This window comes from Lagopus muta, chromosome Z (assembly GCF_023343835.1).
Source record: "Lagopus muta isolate bLagMut1 chromosome Z, bLagMut1 primary, whole genome shotgun sequence".
NCBI lineage: Eukaryota > Metazoa > Chordata > Aves > Galliformes > Phasianidae > Lagopus > Lagopus muta.
Genome location: NC_064472.1, coordinates 4648301 through 4669054, shown reverse-complemented (window position 1 = coordinate 4669054; position 20754 = coordinate 4648301). Strand labels below are relative to the sequence as shown.

The following is a 20754-nucleotide window of genomic DNA, read 5'->3' as shown; positions in this document are numbered from 1 at the left end:
TTGCTATCTCTACAGAGCCAAGGCCCACATGCAGCTATTTTCCTTATCACAAATGTCACTGTCTGGCCCACAGAGAACATTACGTTCAATCAGGGAGAAATTGACATAGTTCTAGAATGTAAATCATCACTGTGAGACACTAAACTCTGCCGAGGGCCATCGCTCACTTGTTTTCCTGTCATTTGTCATGATACAGGGAGGAATCAAATGTCAAAGAAGGAATCAGAATGGAAAAGTGTAGAAATACAAGTTACGTAGTGGACAGAGGAAGATAATTGCTTTTTGTTCTAGTTTCATGTTCTTATAATTAAGACTTAAAATTTTGTCTTTTCAGTGTAAAAAGTTATCTTAAGTAATTTGTAAAGACATTTTGCTTTTAATATAATGAGTTGATGATGTGAGGAAATACAGGAGGTAACTCTATTTAAGTCCTAAGACCTATACATAGAATATATGAAATAAACAAACTTAAAGCGCTGAAGCAGTCCATCTTGACTTACAGCCTTCTTCAGAAGTAATTATTCCACAATGAGATACAACCTGTGTTATGCCAAAAGTGAAAAAAAAATGCTAATTAACTATCATATATTACCAAGAGATGTTATGGATACATTTTCAAACTTTTATTTATTTATTTTTTAAATTTATTATCCGTCTTTCATTCTAAACGAAGCAAGCTGAATTACTGTCCAGCTACAGCACAGTCTGAGTGGAGTAAATTGTAACTGCTACCTTCATGGGGCTGTAGGTAACATAGTAAAATAAAATATTTTCCTCCTTCAGATTTTCCAGACATGTTTAGATGAGAGACTAGTCAGAGCTATGAAAGTATTTAGATGCAGAACAACTGTTTTTTAACTCTGTCATCTAGACCTGCTACCTAAATTCCATCTTCTGTGATGGAATGATAATAATTAATTAGGTAAGGCAGCTGTATCCACCATGTTGTGTAGTTATGACTTATGTTAGCTTCATCGAATATAACCTCCACCAGCTTTGCTCAATTAACTGAGGTTAAGTATTCCTATTTAAAAAATAAAAGATAGGCATTTCAGAGACAACATTCAACACTAAGCATTTACAGCACCATTCTTTACCATAGGTCAAGTGTGGACACATTGTTAACGATGGCATTTATCATAACTTTTTCTAGCTACCAGAGAGCTAGGCTTGGATGCAAGCTGGGCTTTGTGGAACAACATATAGGTGCTGTAAAGAGGCAGCCATTTTAGTCAGTGATTCATATCATGCTAACCATCCAAGCTAGACAGGAAAAATCAGCAGAGGAAGCTCTCTGTCACTTAATGACTAAATGCCATACTCAAGTATTATATGACTAAAAAGGAGTGAGATTAATTCAGAACTCTCCGCCCAGTACACATTCTGATGACTGAAATTGCTCATGGAAGATGTAGCAGAAGATTTTCAAAGGGTCTCATTCTTTTTGGAGCGACTAACTTAGTACAAAATATCTTTGATAATCTGCCATGTATGGGTTAGCTATGGCGACACTGAGAACCTGGACATTTCATGGGCTTGGTATGTCCAAAAGTATGGCAGTGAAAGTTGTATTACTGCTTGTAATTTGAAAATGTCAAGGATACTCAAACTATAGTGTTAAAATCTCAGAATGATACTTGGCATGGTTTCAGAAAACAACAACTAGTACTTTCCTAACCAGTTGCAGTGCATAGGGCAGAACCTATCATAGTCCAGGCAGCATTTCCAACAGCAGTTTGCATTTGGTAACCTTGATGTGAAGGCTGACAGTATACTAGTATGGAAAGATATTTTTATCATGTCACATGAGCTTAATGATAGAAAGAAAGTGTGTTTAATTTATAAATTCTTTTAAAGCTTAGTCTTAAACTGTATCCATGCCTTCTTTATTCAAATCCTTTGTATTCTGAACTGACCAGAGGCAGTCTGTGCCTAAAAATACAAAGCATAGCCAGCATTGATATAGTACATCTCTCATTAGTGCAGTTGAAACAATAACCAATGCTAAATATTTTTCAGATGATTCAAAGCTTAGGCATCTGCCTGAGAAATGCTAGTGAGCACCCCTCACGGTTTCTCAGGACAGTAATTTATATGGTCTCTTACATGTTGAATAACTGCTTCATTTCTCCCTTTGCAGTGTTCAGTATTGGAAGAGTTGCAGATGTTTTCTCCTGTTACTTATAGTCTCATAGCCACCTTCTGTACACTGCAGCCTCCTGTTGTCTCTTTACCAATACTTAGCTCAGAAACACCTCTGCTCTAGGAAGCTTCTCTAAGATCTTAGTAGTGGTACACATAAAATAATAACAGTAATTACAGTAATGTAAATGCAGGTTTGTGCTTTTTAAGTTAGGAAAAGGAAAATTCACCTTGAATGAGTGTGTTTGTATTCCTCTAAAAAGATTTGTCAGAGGTAGAAATATAGCCACATATAATCTGACTGTACACATTGAAGTGATGCTTTTGAGTGAAAATTTCTGATGAGATAAAATAAATCACTGGATTTTCTTGACTGGAATGGAAAGTAGAGAACAAAATACCAGATTTTAATGAACTGAAATTTTTAATAAAATCACAACTTTTTCATACTTAACACAGCAAAACAAATAAGCTACCCCCAGTTCCAAAATATATATATATTATTCTTCCAAAATATTATTAATTTGTTCAAACGATGAAAAAGAGTCTAAGAAGAAAAATGAAAAAAAATACAAATTACTAAGGCATACTCATGTTTTTCTAATGATATCAATTATCAGAGAACAGGCACAAATGACACTGAATACTAACAAAGCTTAATGGAATTCAGGAACTTTATTCTTCAACAAAATGTATGCATGATTTCATTGTAAAATTTATAAATAAATTCAATATGTAAAGAAGTCAAGGAAAAAAAAATATCAATGAGATTATATTCTATTTCATGCCAGATTTAAAAATGTATATTTAAAAAGCTCTCCCATCTGATCAATCAAATGACTCACTTGGATAGTCAAGGAATAGCAAGTTGAGGACTGAATCCTATATTGCAGATGTTACAGTGGAACAGATCTGCGCTGCTCTAGGGGAGGCTCTGGGAAGTATCTGACTGGTTTGTTTGTTCATTTATTTATTTATTTATTTGCACTCCTTTGTACTCTGTAGGAGTGCGATCAATTTACTACATGTCTGCAGGAACAGTACCTGTAGTTGCCAGCTGTGATTAGTAATAAGTAGAGGAGGCGGAGCTGTAGTCCTGCAGCCTTCAGGTTGTCTGATGTGGGAGTTATGCTGTGCATGCCAACACTTCCTGCTAAATGGAAAGAACAGTCATGATGGGGCTCTAACAGGGTAAAATTGAGAGCCACCAGAATTCTAGACCCAGCTCATATGCACACATGGGCTGAGCACGATCTAATCCTAAAACCATAAGTGAATGAAAAGCTGAAGGTCAAATCCTAAACTCGTTAACATTCAAAATGTCCACTGAAATAGGTGTTATTAATTCCTGGGGTGATTAAATGATTCATGCACACAAAGAGAAGAGGTGATAGACACAGATATCCCTTGTTCTAGAACTGGTGGTAGCTGGATCTGCAGAGGCTGCTGGTTTAAGTTCTAGCCAGGGACCACAGAGAAAGAAGACCATCCAGGGACCACAGAGATAAAGAATATTGTTTTCTCCACTCACATTTGGAGAGAAGGATTGAGAGGCTATGCTAACTGACTTGATCTATAATACAGAGGAGCCACAGGGTGACACAAGTTGGGCTTCAAGAAGCTACTACTTCTGCATGAGTGCTGAAGGGATGGAACTCCAGGATCTGCTCTGGAAGATGGTGTGTTAATGTTGCCTTTTTTGAGTTGTAGCTTGCTGTGGACAGCTCCTGAGGGGAGGCTCATGAGGAATTTCCATCAAGTTGTACTTTCCTGTTTTTTCCTCAGTGAACCTTTCAGCTTGCGCCACAGACTATCCCTCCTCTTCATCTTCTTCTCTGCCATGGTCAGTGAGGACTCTTTCCTTCGAATTTCCCTTACTAGTCCATGAAACACATCATCAATATAGAAGCGAAGAGCTGCTGAAGTCTCAAAAAAGGAGCAAGAATATTCTCTGGCTAAGCTCATTCCTTCTTCAGTTGAAACCTATGTGGGGGAAAAAAAAAAAGAAAAAAGTAAAACAGGTCCTTAAATATCATCTAATTTAGAGACTGTGAATAAACATGTGCTCATAACTCTGTGTCTTGTCCAAATTTTTGGGTACAACTCAAATGTGGCACATCACTAACATGCATTTTAATGGGAATATATTCTAACGGTATCACATCGGTGAGATGAATGTGTGAAATGACCAGACTGAATCTATGGAAAGCTTGAACAGAGCATACCGACAATATTCATATTATTTCGTATGCATCCTTTTTTCCCATATATTTCCTTATATTGTGCAGAATCCTGTGAGATTTGGTAAGCCTGGTTCCTTTGTTCTGTAGGCTAGACTTGATGTCCAAAAAGACTTTAGTGGAACTGTGATCCAAGAAAATCCCTTATCAGCACTCATCCAATCCTGGAGGAAATTTGACTTGAAGCTGAAAACACATCTTCTTTCATGCTTTTTTTTTTTTTTTTTTTTTTTTTTTTTTTGGTCAGTCACATACATTTCAGAGCATGATTTTAAAAATTTCAGTCCTGATAGGTCTGTAATCTTATCTTGTAATTCAGCTCATGCCTGAGACGTACAAAGATCTAAAATCCATTTTGGTTTTAGATTGTCTTTCCTAAATGGCTTCATATACTCACTCTACTCAGAGTAGATCAAGGAAATGTGTCTTTGTTTTTTTTTTGCGGAGCTGTAAGAGCAGAGTCACTGTGAATTTAGAAGGAACCAAGACAGCTCTTTTTAATTTGCCCGAATTTTCAGAGATTTAACTTCTGAAATTTCATTATTGGCTAATTCTTGGATCATCTGCCTGCTAATTCCCTAATAAAAGTGTTCTTTGTGATAATTACTCTGTGGTTTAGGTAGTGTTTAGATTTTTATCACAAGGTGTAATTATTGCCTACCACTAACAATATTTTTTCTCTTTTAGGGACTTATATAGTAAAATGCAACAAGTCTGCAGCAGAACAAAGAACAAAGAATAAAATCTATTAGCTAGCTGAATTTTACACTAGCTTAAAAACCAGTGTAATGGTCTTTATTTTCAGAGTTTGAACATTAAACTATATGGATGAAAAGTACAGAGTGTATTAAATTTCTAGATGAGAAAATCCAGACAGTGTTTTTATTGGTGTTCAGATATCGTGATTTGTAGTAACTTTCCAACTCTCTGGATAAAAATGACAAGTTAGACAGTTTTGTGAAAGACTACATCCCTGGTTATGAAAAGTATTAATTACTACTCTCTACCAGGACTGAACCAGCTTTATTTCTTTTTTTCTAATTTCACATACCCAAAATGCTATTTTTACTTATTATGGAAATGAACTGTTATGTTTCAAGATATAAACAAATTTCCTTATACCTGTCATGACGAGAATGCTCTTTTATGATTGGCTTATGATACTACCTTATTGTATTTTTTGCATGTAGCTGTTAAGCAGATGGTTAGAAATAAGATTATGGATGAAAAGCAACATCGGTTCATTTCAGTCTGAAAGTAAATCTGCACCTAGCACATATTTATATAAAATGGTCACAAAATTTCTGCTTATTACCTTTCTGCTGAGTCACAAAATCTGTAGTATCAGTAGGATCATACCTCTGTATTACAGATTTAATCTTAATTTAATTAAGAATATTTTAAGGGTAAGCAGGGATGTTGTATGCCAACCTGAGTAATACTCGCTGACACAATGAAAGATTGTTATTGCTTTCCAACTGCTATAATTGCCAACCTTTAGCAAAAGGAGATGGGTAGCAATATGGCCCTTGTTTTTCTCTGGGCAGCTGTGTAAGCAAAATATGTGATTCAATATGTCTATTGGGCCCCATTGAGAAATTGATTGTCTGGATAGAAGAATATTCTGGTCTATTTCAGACTTTTTAATCATTTTTTCTCTTGCTATTCCTTGAGCTGAAGGAAGATTTTTATTCCTATTTCTCTTTTTAAGATTCTGTAATTCTGAGCAAACCATTATGAACAGTTGTAGTTTCAGTGAATGCTTTATGTATTCATTATCTAAAATGAAAATAAAAAAATAAAACAAGTCAGAAATATGTTAAAAGAGTAAGTAAGGTTGTAAATATAATTAGAGTGCAAGCGAAATGCTACACATATTTAAAAAAAAAAAAAAAAAAAAGAAAAAAAGAAAGCCTTTACCCTTTCTCCATGACTTTCTAGTCTTTGTTTATTTTATTCCTCTTTTTTTTTTTTTTTTTCTTTCCCCCCATGTCTGTCTGTTCTAGGACCAAAACTTATATTTTCTTCAGCCAGTAAGGAAGAAAAATTGCAGAGAAGTCATGCTACAATCTGTAATGAAAGAGAGCTGTGAAAACTGGAGGATACTCAGGAGAAAAAAATTGCATAGAAAATCTTCTTCTGAGCCATGTGGTTGGAGGTTCATAACTTGACCAAATTTGTCAGAATTTCTATTAACAAGCAGACATTTTGTTTTGAACTCCAAAGTATTTTGACAAATTATAGAGACAACATTAATGATATTAATGAAAATAATTAATTTCAAAGCATGGCATTTTTCTTAATCTTGCCCTCAGGAGCTGATTAAGTGCTTTGATGAATTGTTCTGAAGTAATTCAGCACAGGAAGGACACCTGGCACAAAAATAAAATAAAATAAAATAAAATAAAATAAAATAAAATAAAATAAAATAAAATAAAATAAAATAAAATAAAATAAAATAAAATAAAATAAAATAAAAAAATCAGGACATTTAATCTAAGTTTTTTAGCTCCGAGGCCGAAAATAAGCATCTCAGAAATCTAATGCTGTCATAATAATAACTACTGCTTACAGCACCCATAAAAATATCGCTATGTAGCTATAGTAATTTTACTAATCTGTTTGCTGAGGAAATTATACAAAAGGATGTCCAGAGGAAAAGAACACATTCTTTCAGTTCATAACTCTGTCTAGAGGGTAGGTCTCTCTGGAATGAGAAACAAGGGATAAAGCCCTTGATGAGGTCACTGGCATGCACATAATTCCAGGGATTTTCCTTTTTCCCTTATTGCCACGAGAGAAACCATATAGCTGAAATCCAACCAGATCTGCACAGCTCAGGGACTTGTTGACAAATTGCAGCTTCTGTGGGTCTGTATCAAGAGATGATATGATCTGTCAGTGTGACACAGATAGGTCAGAGAGCGAGTTTTTACTATTGAACATATATCTGGAGTTTTATATCTCATTTTCAGAGCAACATTCTGTGATTGAATCTGGTGTTGTTTCCCAGAGAATAATTCTGGTTATATTGATTCCACTTTCACTCATTCCTTTACTAGTAAACCTAAGAGAGGAATGAAGAAGAAAGGATGTTGCAGTGAAGATAATGAAAGATTAAGATTTAAGTGTTAGAACAAGCTTACCAAATCCAAACTTCATTTGAAAGGTGTGAGTGTGGGGAAGTTGGATCATGACTCAAAAAAGATGAGCATGAAGCTCACCATGTAACTGAAGTGAAAAGTACTCCAGAATGACAAATTCATGAAATAGGTAGTGGAGCCTCATGGATGCTTAGGACCCCTGGGAAAACAGTCTTTTCATGGCTTCTCTGTTCTAAGCATCCAGTTAGATTCGTGTAATTTTACAGAGAAGATGCACCAGTCATAGCAGAATTTGATCTGTGCACACAAGACTGTAAGCAGAATTCGGGAGTTTTTTATCTCTGGATATCTCAGGGCCACTTGAAAGGGGCACAGCTTCATCCAGATAGAAAGAATTTACTGGCTACAAGCAGCGTTTTGTAGCATTAAAATTCTGTTTGTGACTTTTGCAAGCCTCCATGGAAAATTACAGGTGAGATTAAATGCAACACAGACAGATTGTGAAAGCCATGATGGATGAGCTGCCATCTTCAAGACAGCCAGTTCCCCACTAAGGTTCGCTTCTGTACAACACAAGTCTGCTAGAGATGGACAGTGGGTGGGGAGGCACTAGCAATCACTAGACACCATGTACAAAATATAATATCTGGATCTTAGAAAGTGCAAATAAATCGTATGATCCACCTCTGCCCTTCAGTTGTCATTATCTGGAAAATCTACCCCAGAATCAGATAGTTTTCTGTGTAGCTTTGTCTCTGGTCTTCCACTGGTCAAAGCAGGGAAAGGAGCATCTTAAAGTGGACTCTGACAAATATTTTATTATTAGCTGAATTAATAATATCATTTTTGGTGGTCTTCATGCAGGTAAACAATGCATTTCCACTTGAGCAGCTATTCTCTACAACAGCATCACAGAATCACAGAATCACAGAATCACAGAATCACAGAATCACAGAATCGTAGGGGTTGGAAGGGACCTCCAGAGATCATCGAGTCCAACCCCCCTGCCAAAGCAGGTTCCCTACAGTAGGTCACACAGGTAGGCATCCAGGCAGATCTTGAACATCTCCAGAGAAGGAGACTCCACCACCTCCCTGGGCAGCCTGTTCCAGTGCTCCGTCACCTCACTGTAAAGAAGTTCTTGCGCATGTTTGTGCGGAACTTCCTGTGCTGCAGCTTATGTGCATTTCCCCTTGTCCTGTCTCCACGTACCACTGAAAAGAGACTGGCCTCACCACTATGGCCCCCACACCTTAGATACTTACAGACCTGGATCAGGTCCCCTCTCAGTCTTCCTTTCTCAAGACTGAACAGACCCAAATCACTCAACCTTTCTTTGTAGGAGAGATGCTCCAGGCCCTTCACCATCTTTGTGGCCCTCTTTGTGGCTGGACTCTTTCCAAGAGATCCCTGTATTTTTTGTACTGGGGAGCCCAGAACTGGACGCAGTGCTCCAGATGAGGCCTTACCAGGGCAGAGTAGAGGGGGAGGATCCCCTCCCTCGACCTGCTGGCCACGCTCTTTTTAATGCACCCCAGGATGCCATTGGCCCTCTTGGCCACAAGGGCACACTGCTGGCTCATGGCCAACCTGTTGCCCACCAGGACACCAAGGTCCCTCTCTGCAGAGCACCTCTCCAGCAGCTCATCCCCCAACCTGTACCAGTGCATGCAATTATTCCTCCCCATCATCTACTTGAGATAGTCTGCTGTGTTCTCTTTGTGATTAGGAGGTCCTAACACTCATGGAGAAATGTACACTTAGAATACAAAAGATTACAAAGATTCTCCAAGCCTTTCATTACTGAGACTTTCACTCTGGAAGACCTCATTAAGTTTGCAATGGTAAACAGTTTCATTTTAAAACCAAAAACCTTGGTTCTGAGAAGACTCTTTTCTGGAGATGTGTGTTCTTGGTCATTAATCAGACAGAAGAGGGCACACATTTCTGGACACATTATTCATCCAAGTCCCACTGAGGCTAAGGAGAAGGAATTCAGTGGCTGTTGATTAAGCTCTACAAGGGCAATATTTTTGACAGGCAGTAATTTATGTGAACTACAAACAAAATATAACCTTTTGAAACCATAGTTAAGGAAGCAGCATCTTGAGCAACTTTGTTTTTACCATACCAGTTAATGAGAGGAGTAGGAAGTCACAAGCATTCTGAATAATGTCTAGGAAAGATCAATATTCCTTCCTTTTATATTTAGGTGTCTTAATCATATTCAATTTTTTTTAGTTGTTGTTCTGTTTTCTAAGAAGCGCTGTTCCAGAAAACAAGAAACTGAATGCCAGATTTTGTATGAGCATCCAGATATCATTTTGGAGACAGAAAGACAATCTGGAAGAATCCATACAAATGTTCAAATCCCTTCCCATAACTATCCATTCCATAAATATGTTAGAAAAAGAAAAATAAATGTTTGTTGTGGATATAAACCTATGATATAACATGGGAAAAAGGAGATGGAAAAATAAAATTCTTGCCTAAGACCTGAGTCTGCATTAACATATTTGCCAGGAGAAAAAATTGAAAAATAATCTAATGGATCTATAAAGTGATTGCCATTCCAGAAAACAAAAAAGTTAATTAAAAAAAAAAAAAAAAAAAAGAAAGCTATCTGTCTGACATGAATGATAATTTTATTGATCCCAGCTCTGACAACTGAGCTTGTGCCTAAGGCGGTCCAACAAAACAGCTGTGACATGTCTTCTTAATGATGAGCGACGACTAGAGCTATTCAATTTTTGCTAGACCAAGTTCGTCAATGTGTCTAAGGTACCAGGAAAAAAATAGTTAGTCCCTGACCACCCACCACAGATGAACATCAGGGACCTGCCCTGTAATCTGGACAGGGGCAAATTCTGCATTTTGATAGATGGGACAGAGTCCAATTAAGGTTGTAAATATCTGATCTGATCATTCCTATGTTACCTGTTTCCTTTCCTAAAGACAAAAGCTTTCACTGTAAAGCATTTAATTCCTACTTTAAGAAGTTTACAGGCCAATCCACTAACCTAAAAGCAAATCTATTATACCTAGCTTTTGATTTTCCACAGGCAAGAAGTGTATTAATATCCATGGTGGGAGAGATATTCTAGTGTCTGTTTTAAGGATCTTTTCAAGTGTGATATACTATTTTCAAGTCAAAGATCAAGTACTCACATCTTTAAGCACTGGGTTGGGTTTGAAAATCTGAGCAGAAAATTCAGATTTTTCTGTTTTTTGTTTTTTTTTACACAAGTGACACTGTTGCTATTTGTTTACATAGTATTACTATGTAAATAAAAGAAGAAAAACTGTTCCAAGATGTTTTTCACTTCTCTTTCTTCAGATATTTACAATTAAAAGCTTTCTTTTATATAATTGCCACAAAAAGTACACCCATGAATGGAGAGGAAAACAGAAAAATCAAATGGAAATAAATTGAGACTGAAAGAAATGTTGAAGACTGAGCTTTATAACAAGTTATTTTTTCCTTTGTGACCAGGTATTTAATATGACTATGTTTCAATTTTGAACAAATGTACAAAAAAATGAGAAAGTAAAAACATATATGTTTGGTTTTAAATACTCCAATTTCAATTCCCTCAATCCAAACACTTTTTTGTTTCTGAATCTTTAACTGAATTCAAGTGACTTATTGCTTAAAAATATGACTTGGAAACTTTTCCTTTTGTAAATACAAGAATAAAACATAAAATTAAACCTTACAATTATGTTTTAACATTCATGCCGGATCATTCACTGTAGTTACCAGTTTGATTTACCAAGATTAGACCAAAATCCATACTAGTTTCAGCTGATATAAACCAGCATTTTTCACTCAACCTGTTTGGTTGAGTGAAACACCTAAGTTTTTTCCTCAGTCTTTGAGGAAGCACCTCTTTTCAGCAAGCTGAACAGTAAATGAGTAACACACTGCAGAAGCGTGACAGAAAACTAATGTCAAGGCTATTGCTCCTAAATCTACTTAGAATTCTTCAGAAATGATTAGTTGAACAAACATAATTTCCTACTTCATGGCAATGAATTCTGCAGGCTTGGCTTTGCTGGTTTTCTAGATTACAAGCTTAGATGAGATAAAAGCTACTGTATCATTAATTGTAGTGGTGAAGGTGTTGAGGCACATACAGTTTGGTCTCGTATCTCCAGTTTTCCATGTTTTAATTAACCATTCTGTAACACTTTTTACTGTTTTCACATTTCAGAATTATTGATCAAATGGCCAAAACAGACCTTGTTGGCAGACTGTGGCTAGGAAAAGATGGCACAGAAATACCATGTACTGCATTACTAAGATAATTGATGCCCTCAGCTGATCCCAACTGGTCTGAAAGCACTTGCATTATAGAGCCTGAGATATACTTTTTCTTTTTTTCACTCTTAGCCTGATCTTTGCATTTTGAGAGGAAGAAAAACACAGCTTTAATAGTGCAGGAAACGATAGTCTGTGGTTTCTGTGTTATGATTTGGAGTTTGCTTTCAGAAGATGGAGGGTGGAGACTGTAAGAACATAGTACTTATTTTGTACACTTGCACAGAAAACTTTATCATAGTCTCAAGAAAAATAAAATTCCTGGACAGAGTAGAAGACATTAATCTGTCCCAAATTATCCATTTTATGTCTGCTTAATCACTGAGCTGGAATGTGAAGTGCACTCTTAATTTCCTTTCGTAAACCAGGAGAATCATATTTTTATTTCATCCAAATGAAATGCGAATTGTTGAGGAGTAGGAAAGTAATCTGATGAACCACCATTGAATGCTTGTTCTTATGTCCATTGCTATTGACTGCTTTTAGATTAGATTAACATTTCTTTTGACCTATTATGGTCATTGCTATGCACTTACACAAAATCTATATGCTATTACTAGCTATTTCATTAAATTCATCTATCTCAGACTTCTGCACATGAAGAAAAAAAAATTCCAATCTTAACATGAAATTATCATTATTTCTTGAGATGTTTATCACATATTTTGGGAGGGAGATTATAACACCACTGATTTCTGTTAGTTTTCTTTACCTCTTGGGAGTGATTTTTTTTTTTTTTTTTTTTTTTTTTTTTTTTTAAGTTGGATATACATTATTCCTGTGAAGTAGGATTTATACCATTAAGCAATTTAACTTTTTTTTTTTTTTTTTTTTTTTTTTTTTTTTTTTAATAAATTGAAACATTCTTCATACGGCTGTCTTGGCTGTCTAATCATGAAGTAAGTAAAGCACATGAGGCTCCAAGGTATATTTTTCATAACTTTTGCCAATTTTACCACATTATATCACAGATTAATGCTGAATTATTAAACCTGCCTCTCATTTCAATTAAAAATTACTATGGAACTAGGGTGCTGTCTACAGGTTAGACTATGAAGTTGTTCTCTAGTACAGACTACAATCTTTTGCCTTTACCTTGTCAAAAGCAAGACTGATGAATGAGTTAAGGCATCTTATACCAGGAAATGTTCTCAGAGAGTTGGCCTCAGGATCTGACTGAATTGGATACTCAAAGCCATATGATCTTGCATCAGTCAGCAATAGCTCTGGGTCTAATTTGAAGTGAATCTGGAAGCGTTAAATCCTTAGCATCAGTCTTCAAGATGAACAAGTTCAGGTCAATTGCTCAAAGCATTTTTCAGAGATCTGACAATTTTCTAAATTGTCCATCATCTATAAAGGTACTCTGATTGCAATACTTAGCTGAAGGTATAGTGGTCATAAGATGCAAAAGGGGGATGTTTCTACATTATTTCATAAGAGCAGATCTGTTCCTGATATTTTTATGTGAGGTTTTTCTGTTTTTGGCTTTTTTGTTTGTTTGTTTGTTTGTTTGTTTTCATGGAAACAATCAGGGAATTTATTACATTTTTCAATTCACAAGAAAGGAAAATTATTCCACATTCTTTTAAGCAACAACAAAAATTTTCAATTATCTCTTAGCAACAGATGGTTAACAAAAATACAGTCAAAGAATCTGTGAATGTTGCTTTTTGTACTTTATAGATTTTTTTTTTTTTAATAATTTTAAGCCAGAAAGTTAGTAGTGTCAGTTCTTATTTCAAGACTGAAAGCAATTTCTATTGCACTGTGAGCATAAGTTAACTATGAATCCAGTGCAACCAACCCATACATTATTTATGTATATACTGATGTAGACCATTGTCATTTCTGTTTTAGACATTTAGAATTCACTAGTCGTTTTATTTCAGCTTTTTATTACATCTCAGGCACTAAGTAGATGAGTACTGGAAAATCTAGATAAAAACTGGTAAACCATGGAAACATCTTTGTCATCATAATATGAAAATGATTTCAGGCAGACAATGAACGTCATGCTAAGTTCCCAGCTACAATAGGAAAAACACATCAAATCTCTCCATCTCTATGCAATTGTCATCTTCTGTCATTTGCAGAGCCTGTCCAGGTTGCTATAATGGGTATTACTGAAAAGAAGCAAAGATAATTTTTAATGCTTTTACAGAGATTTGGACAATGATGGAATAAAACAGACAAATGTGTATATATATGAATATACATGTGAATATACAAACAAAAATATATGTATTTATTTTCTCAGGCATCACAAATGCTTGAGTCATTAAAGTGCCTTAGGAACAACTGATACAAAATGTTTTATTTTCCAACCTCTACTTGCCTTGCTTTTCAAAGTAAAAGGTATATTAAACAATAAGGGGAGATATTATACTGGGGAATGGGGATGATGTTTTGCTATTCATTTTTCTGGAACTTAAAAATAATTTTGAAAGCTTAACAATTTTGAAGTTTATTGGGAAGATTTGTCAGACCATCTCATTAATGCATTATGATGGTGCAGAATATCTTTATCAAATGAGAGACAATGATCTTCCCCATCTAAATATTGATTCAGGCAAAGTATTACACTTTTGCAGAATATGAATTAACTGAAAGAAAATCCATTGAAGCTTTATTGGAGTGTTCCTTTTCAGCTTCCTTCTTATATAATGAAAGACAGCTCCTGGATAAACAAAGTGCCTTTTCTTGGTCACAGAAATAGTGAGAATCCCATGACATAGGAGCCTTAAAATGGAAATGACAGCTATATAAAGAGCAGATACTTTACTCCATCATGTGACATGGTATGCCAGCAAGGAGAATGCAGAATAAAGCACTGAGTCTGAAGAACTGTGTATAAAAGGTGTAACAGTGAGAAGGGAGTAATCTGAGGGAGGAAACTGAAAAATTTTAAATGGCCAGTGGGAAGGAAGAGCTATGAGAATGCATTTAGCTAATTAGACATAACAAGCTCTCTTACTGTCTGCTAACCTAATTCAAATTACCTCATTTTTGCTGCAGGCTAAAAGCATACACTTGTACAGTTTCTGCGGTAACTTGTTTGCGTATCTCGTGCAGTTGGAAATCTTCCTATTTGCCAGATAAGTTCCTTTGGATAACCCTTTTATGTTTGTTGCCTCTGGGTTTTGATTTTTCTCATAAGACCAAGCACCTTGAAGGAGATCAGCAGCTAACAGCTGGCAGAATCTTAACTTTGTTGAATATAGCTTTTTGATTATAATTTTTTGAGTACATCCCCAAGACATCACGGAGACTTTAAAAACTTTAGAAACTTGGAGATTGCTTAGAAACTTAAGGAACAGTGATTCTCTGTCATTAATCAGTTTTTGTTTGTTTGTTTGTTTGTTTTTTAACTTTTTTTCTTTTTTTTTTTTTCCTCACTAGTATACAATGAAATGACAGCATCGGTGGAGAAAGGAAAGGCCAATGTCATTTACCTGGACTTGAGCAAGGCCTTTAACATGGTCCCCCACCACATCCTTATCTCCAAATTGAAGGGATGTGGATTTGATGGGTGGATCACTCGATGGATAAGAAACTGGTTGAAAGGCCGCAGACAGAGGGTGGTCATCAATGGCTCTGTGTCCAGGTGCAGGCTGGTAACGAGCAGCGTCCTCCAGGGCTCTGTCTTGGGACTGGTGCTCTTTGACATCTTTATCAATGACATCGATGACAGAACTGAGTGCAACCTCAGCAAGTTTGCTGATGACACCAAGCTGAGTGGTGCGGTTGACACAGTGGAAGGAAGGGATGCCATTCAGAGGGACCTCAGCAGGCTGGAAAGGTGGGCCCACGTGAACCTAATGAGATTCAACACAGCACAGTGCAAGGTTTTGCACTGGGGCTGGAGGAATCCCAGGCATCTATACAGACTGGAAGGAGTGGTCCTTGAGAGCAGCCCTGTGGAGAAGGACCGGAGGGACTTGATAGATTAAAAAACTTAACATGAGCCAACAGTGTGCCCTTGTGGCTCGGAAGGCAAATGGTATCCTGGCCTCCATCAAAAGAGGGGTGGCCAGCAGAGACAGGGAGGTGATTGTCCCCCTCTGCTCTGCTCTAGTGAGGCCTCATCAAGAGTACTGTGTCCAGGTTTGTAGCACCCAGTACAAGAAAGACAGGGAGATGTTGGAGAGGGTCCAGAGGAGAGCTAAGAAGATGATCAGGGAACTGGAGCACCTCCCCTATGAGGACAGGCTGAGGGAGCTGGGCTTGTTCACCTTGGAAAAAAGAAGGCTTCGGGGTAACCTCATTGAAGCCTTTCAATACCTAAAGAAAACCTATAAACAGGAGGGAAATCAACTCTTTGAAATGCTTGATAACTGCAGGACAAGGGGAAATGGTTTTAAGTTGAGGGAGGGGAGATTTAGGTTGGATGTCGGGGGAAATTCTTTATGGAGAGAGTGGTGAGGTGCTGGAACAGGCTGCCCAGAGAGGCTGTGGATGCCTGTCCCTAGAAGTGTCCAAGGCTGGATTGGATTGGGCCCTGGGCAGCCTGGTCTAGTATTGAATGTGGAGGTTGGTGGCCCTGCATGTGGCAGGGGGGTTGGAGATTCATGATCCTTGAGGTCTCTTCTAACCCTGGCCATTCTGCGATTCTGTGATATTAATTTTTTACTGAGGAGACAATTGAGTTATCCAGATTGCTAATGCAAGCGGATTGCTGTTTACTACATGTTTATTACCACATAGAAAAGGAAATAGAGAAAGAAGAAAGAAACAGAAGAGTCGAGGCAGAATGAAAGAGGAGAGGAGGAACACAGATTACATTTTTATTATTCTAGCTTAGGGGTAAAATAAAAAATCAGACTCCTAACAAACCGAATGGCTGAAACTCCTTGCTATAAGCACCATTTTAACCTCTTCTGTGGTATATCCATCCAATTACACAGATACTCTTCTGATTGTCACGGTTTTGTGATTTTTTTTTTTTCGGTATTTCACGTCATAGCATCATATAGTGCACTGGGAGTTGAAGTGTTGCAGTTCTGGGCACCTGCCCCTTATGTTGCAGAAGTCATGGGATCTGGCCCCTCCTGGTTAGGCAGTCTCTTACTGCCTTGCAGTGGGTGCTGGAGGGTGCTTTCCTAGCTATATCAAGCTTTTCAGGTTTGACACTGTCTCAGGAACTCTCCTACTTTATTTGATTTAATAATCTCAATTTCAATTAGATTGTATTAAATTGTGTTATATTTAAAGGAACCTTTAGATATCATCTAATCCAACTCCTGTGCAATGAGCAAGGACATCTATAGCTTGGTCAGGTTACTCAAAATGAGTTCCAGCCTGATCTTACATGTCTCAAGGGGCAAGGCTTCCACTATCTCCTTCAGCAATCTCTTCCAGCAGGTTTGGATTTATTTGGATTTATTGAACCTCATGAGACTCACCCAGGCCTCTGCTCAAGTCTATCTAGATCTCTCCAGATCGCGTCCCATCTCTTGGGCATGCAGACCTATACACACACCTTCATGTTGTCCACAAGCTTGCTGAAGTTCACTTGATCCCACTTTTGATGTAATTGATGAAGATGTTAAAGAGTGACAGTCCCAGTGCTGACCCTTGAGGGATACTAGCGGTTACTGATTTCCATCCATACACTAAGCCATTAATCATCACACTGGTACAATCTTGCAACTAGCTCCTTGTCTATTGAACAGTCTACCCATCAAATGGAGAGAAGGATGTTATGAGAGATCGTGTCAAATGTCGTATTAAAGTCCAGATGGATGACATCAGTGTCTCTTCCCTTGTTCAGTGATCCAGTTATGCCCCCACAGAAGACCACTAGCTTGGTCAGGTAGGTTTTGTTCCTAGTGAATCCATGCTGATTATCCCATGTCACTTCCCTCTCTTCCATATGCCTTAGTGTAGATTCCAGGAGGATCTGCTCCATGATTTTCCCTCCCTTAGAGGTAAGGCTAACAGGTAGTTAGTTTCCTGGGTCATCTTTTCTACCTTTCTTAAAAATGGATATGATATTGCCTTTTTTTCCAGTCACCAGGGATTTCACTTCACTGCCATGACTTTCCAAATATCATCAAGAATGGCTCAGCAACTACATCAGCAAATTCCCTCAAGATTCTGAGATGCACCTCATCATCCTCACTTATGGACATTCAGGTACCCCAGGTGGTTGTAAACCTGATTTTCACTTACAGTGGGAGATACATCGCTCCCCCAGTTTCTACCTTCTGAGCCATCTGCTGAGGTATGTGTGTAGAGCAGCTACTAGTGAAAACTTAGGCAAAAAAGTTGTTGAATACATCAGTCTTCTCTTTTTCCATTATTACTATTCCATTATTATAGCCTGCCTGTCTTGCTCACTAGAGTGGATATGCTCTCTTGGATTTTCCTTTTCTGGTCAGTGTCCCTGTAGAAGCCTTTCTTATCCTTCCTTGCTCCCCTTGCTAAGTCCAGTTCTAGTTGAGCCGTGGCCTTCCTGGTGCTATCCCTACACAGCCTAGTAGCATCTTATTCCAGGTTGCTTGCTTCTGTTTCCACTGCATGTGCATTTTCTTTTTTTCCTACTGTTTGACCACCAGGTCCTGTTTCAGTCATGCTGATCTTTTGGCATGTACTTGGGAATGGAGAGTTCTTGTGCCCTGAGGAAAGCTTCCTTACAAATTTGTCAGCTCTACTGGCTTTACAACAACAGTTGGATGTGGACTCCAACAAAACAATGCCCTGAAAAGTCTCTTTAGTACAAGGAGGCTTTCAGCAGTAGGCACTCGATTGAGTGTACCTGTTTTCTGACATTTATTTATTTCACATCAGGTAGCTAACTCAAACCTGCAGTCTGGCCAGAGCCAGGAAAAGGAACTAAAAGCTAAAGAGACAGTGTGTGTATTGTGGATGCCATAAACTAGGCTGCCCTTCTGCCTCCTGTAAAGGTTGTTCAGAAAATGAGAGAGATAAAATGGTGGGTTGTAATCTAGAGTAAAACAAGCCATGTGAACCATTGCTTCTGTGTCTTTCTGTGCAGAGGAGATTGAAAGTGTAAGAAATCAGATAGCAGATACTTTAATATAAACATATCAAGAATTTTATGGGGGAAATAGTTTTAAGGGTTGTGGGGAATAAATGTAAAGCTTTTCAGAAGTAACCTATTCTGGCTGATTAAATGTTAGCAGTATTTTATCACTGATAATCACGTTGGCTAGTAGGTAAATCTGAAATTGGTGTAGATTGCCATGCATGCCTGAATGAGCAACACCATAGTTCAGAACACAAAATGAACGGGCAAAATTTTTCCCAAGCCACACAGACATAGCAGTGGCAAAATACATTCAGTATCTCATTTCTTTTCTCTCTGTTCAGAATTTTGTAATGGCTCTCCTTTTTTTTTTCTTTTATCTTTTTTCTTTTCTTTTTTTCTTTTTTCTTTTTTAATTTTTCTTACACACATAAATAAGTCTGGGTTTGAGGAAATGAAATTCCTGGTACTAAAAACAACAGCTGGTGAAAAACAGTAAGTGCTTGAAGCCTTAACTGTTGCTGTCAATAGCAATTCAGGACATGTTATCACCCCATTATTTTTTTGCCCTTAGAAATAAAATGAGTGTTACTAAATGGTTTAGAAAATGACAACAGCCTGTGGTAAAGTTTTGTTACACTCAATGGAAGGAATATTAATAAGAGGATAGTATGGTACCTGTGAGTCAAGTTGGGGTTGAAAAAGAACATGGATCTTATTTAGAAGTGTAGTCTCATAGAAAATCATGAGTTTGAGTGGACTCACAAACATCACCTCATCCAATGCCTGGATGTATGAAGGACCATTCAAGATTCAAACTAAGAACACTGCCCAAATATTTCTTGAATTGCATTAGGATTGTTGCTGTGACCACTGCTCTGGGGACCCTGCTACAGTGCCTGACCTCTCTCAGTGAAGAAGCATTTCCTGATATCCAACCTGACCTTTCCCTGACACTGATCCATGCCATTCCTTCACTTTCTTCAGAGAAAAGAGACCTTCTCTGTGACTGACACCAACAATTCAAGCTGGTATTAAATATATACTGTGTAATAGTGAATAAAACTCAGATCATTATTTAAGTTAGAAGAGATCTTTTGTAGGTCATCTAGATCAAACTCCTGCTCTAAGAGCTCTACTGCTCTACTGAGCAATCATGTTGAGTCACTGATAGCCAGGATTTCTAGGTTGTTATGTGAAAAGCTGTTTTCTCCTCAGTACTGCTCACCTGGTAGTGCTGTATGATGTCCATTCTAGGTACAGCTAGGATGTAATGTAGCTAATTTGTTTTCTTGAACGTCATGATTGTTGGATCTTTGTGATGCTGAATCATATTCATGAACTTCATGATGATCAGACTATCCCGGTTATTTATACAAACCGGGGGAAGAACCCTTGAGAGCAGCCCTGCAGAGAAGGACTTGAGAATCCTAGTGGATGAGAAGCTGGACATGAGCCAGTAGTGTGTTTGCAGCCCAGAAGGCCAACTGTGTTCTGGATTACATTAAAAAAGGAGAGGCCAACAGGGAGAGGGAGGTGATTGCCCCCCTCTATTGGCTCTTGTGAGGCCCCATCTGCAGTACTGCATACAGGTCTGGGCCCTCAGTACAGGACGGACGTGGAGCTCTTGGAAAGGGTCCAGAGGAGGGCACTAACATGATCGGAGAGTGGGAGCACTTCTCCTTTGAGGAAATGTTGAGGGAACTGGGCTTATTTAACTTGGAGTAGAGAAGGCTCCACGGAGACCTCATTGTGGCCTTCCAATACCTGAAAGGAGCTCATAAACAGGAGGGAGAACAGCTGTTTATGATGTTGGATAGTGATAGGACAAGGGGGAATGATCTTAAACTGAGACAGGGGAGGTTTAGGTTAGATATTAGGAGGAAGTTTTTCATTCAAAGAGTGGTGACACACTAGAACAGATTGTCCAAGGAGATTGTGGGTGCCACATGAATG

General features: G+C 37.7%; 1 protein-coding gene across 1 annotated transcript in view; it reads right to left on the bottom strand.

Moving 5' to 3' along the window:
- Positions 1-2625: 2625 nt before the first annotated feature.
- RIT2 (Ras like without CAAX 2) overlaps positions 2626-20754 on the bottom strand; it is a 198970-nt gene continuing 180841 nt past the window's right edge. The window contains exon 5 of the mRNA XM_048932024.1: positions 2626-4125. Within this exon, the coding sequence (XP_048787981.1) occupies positions 3898-4125 (228 nt within the window). The 3' untranslated portion in view covers positions 2626-3897. The remainder of the gene's footprint in view (positions 4126-20754) is intronic.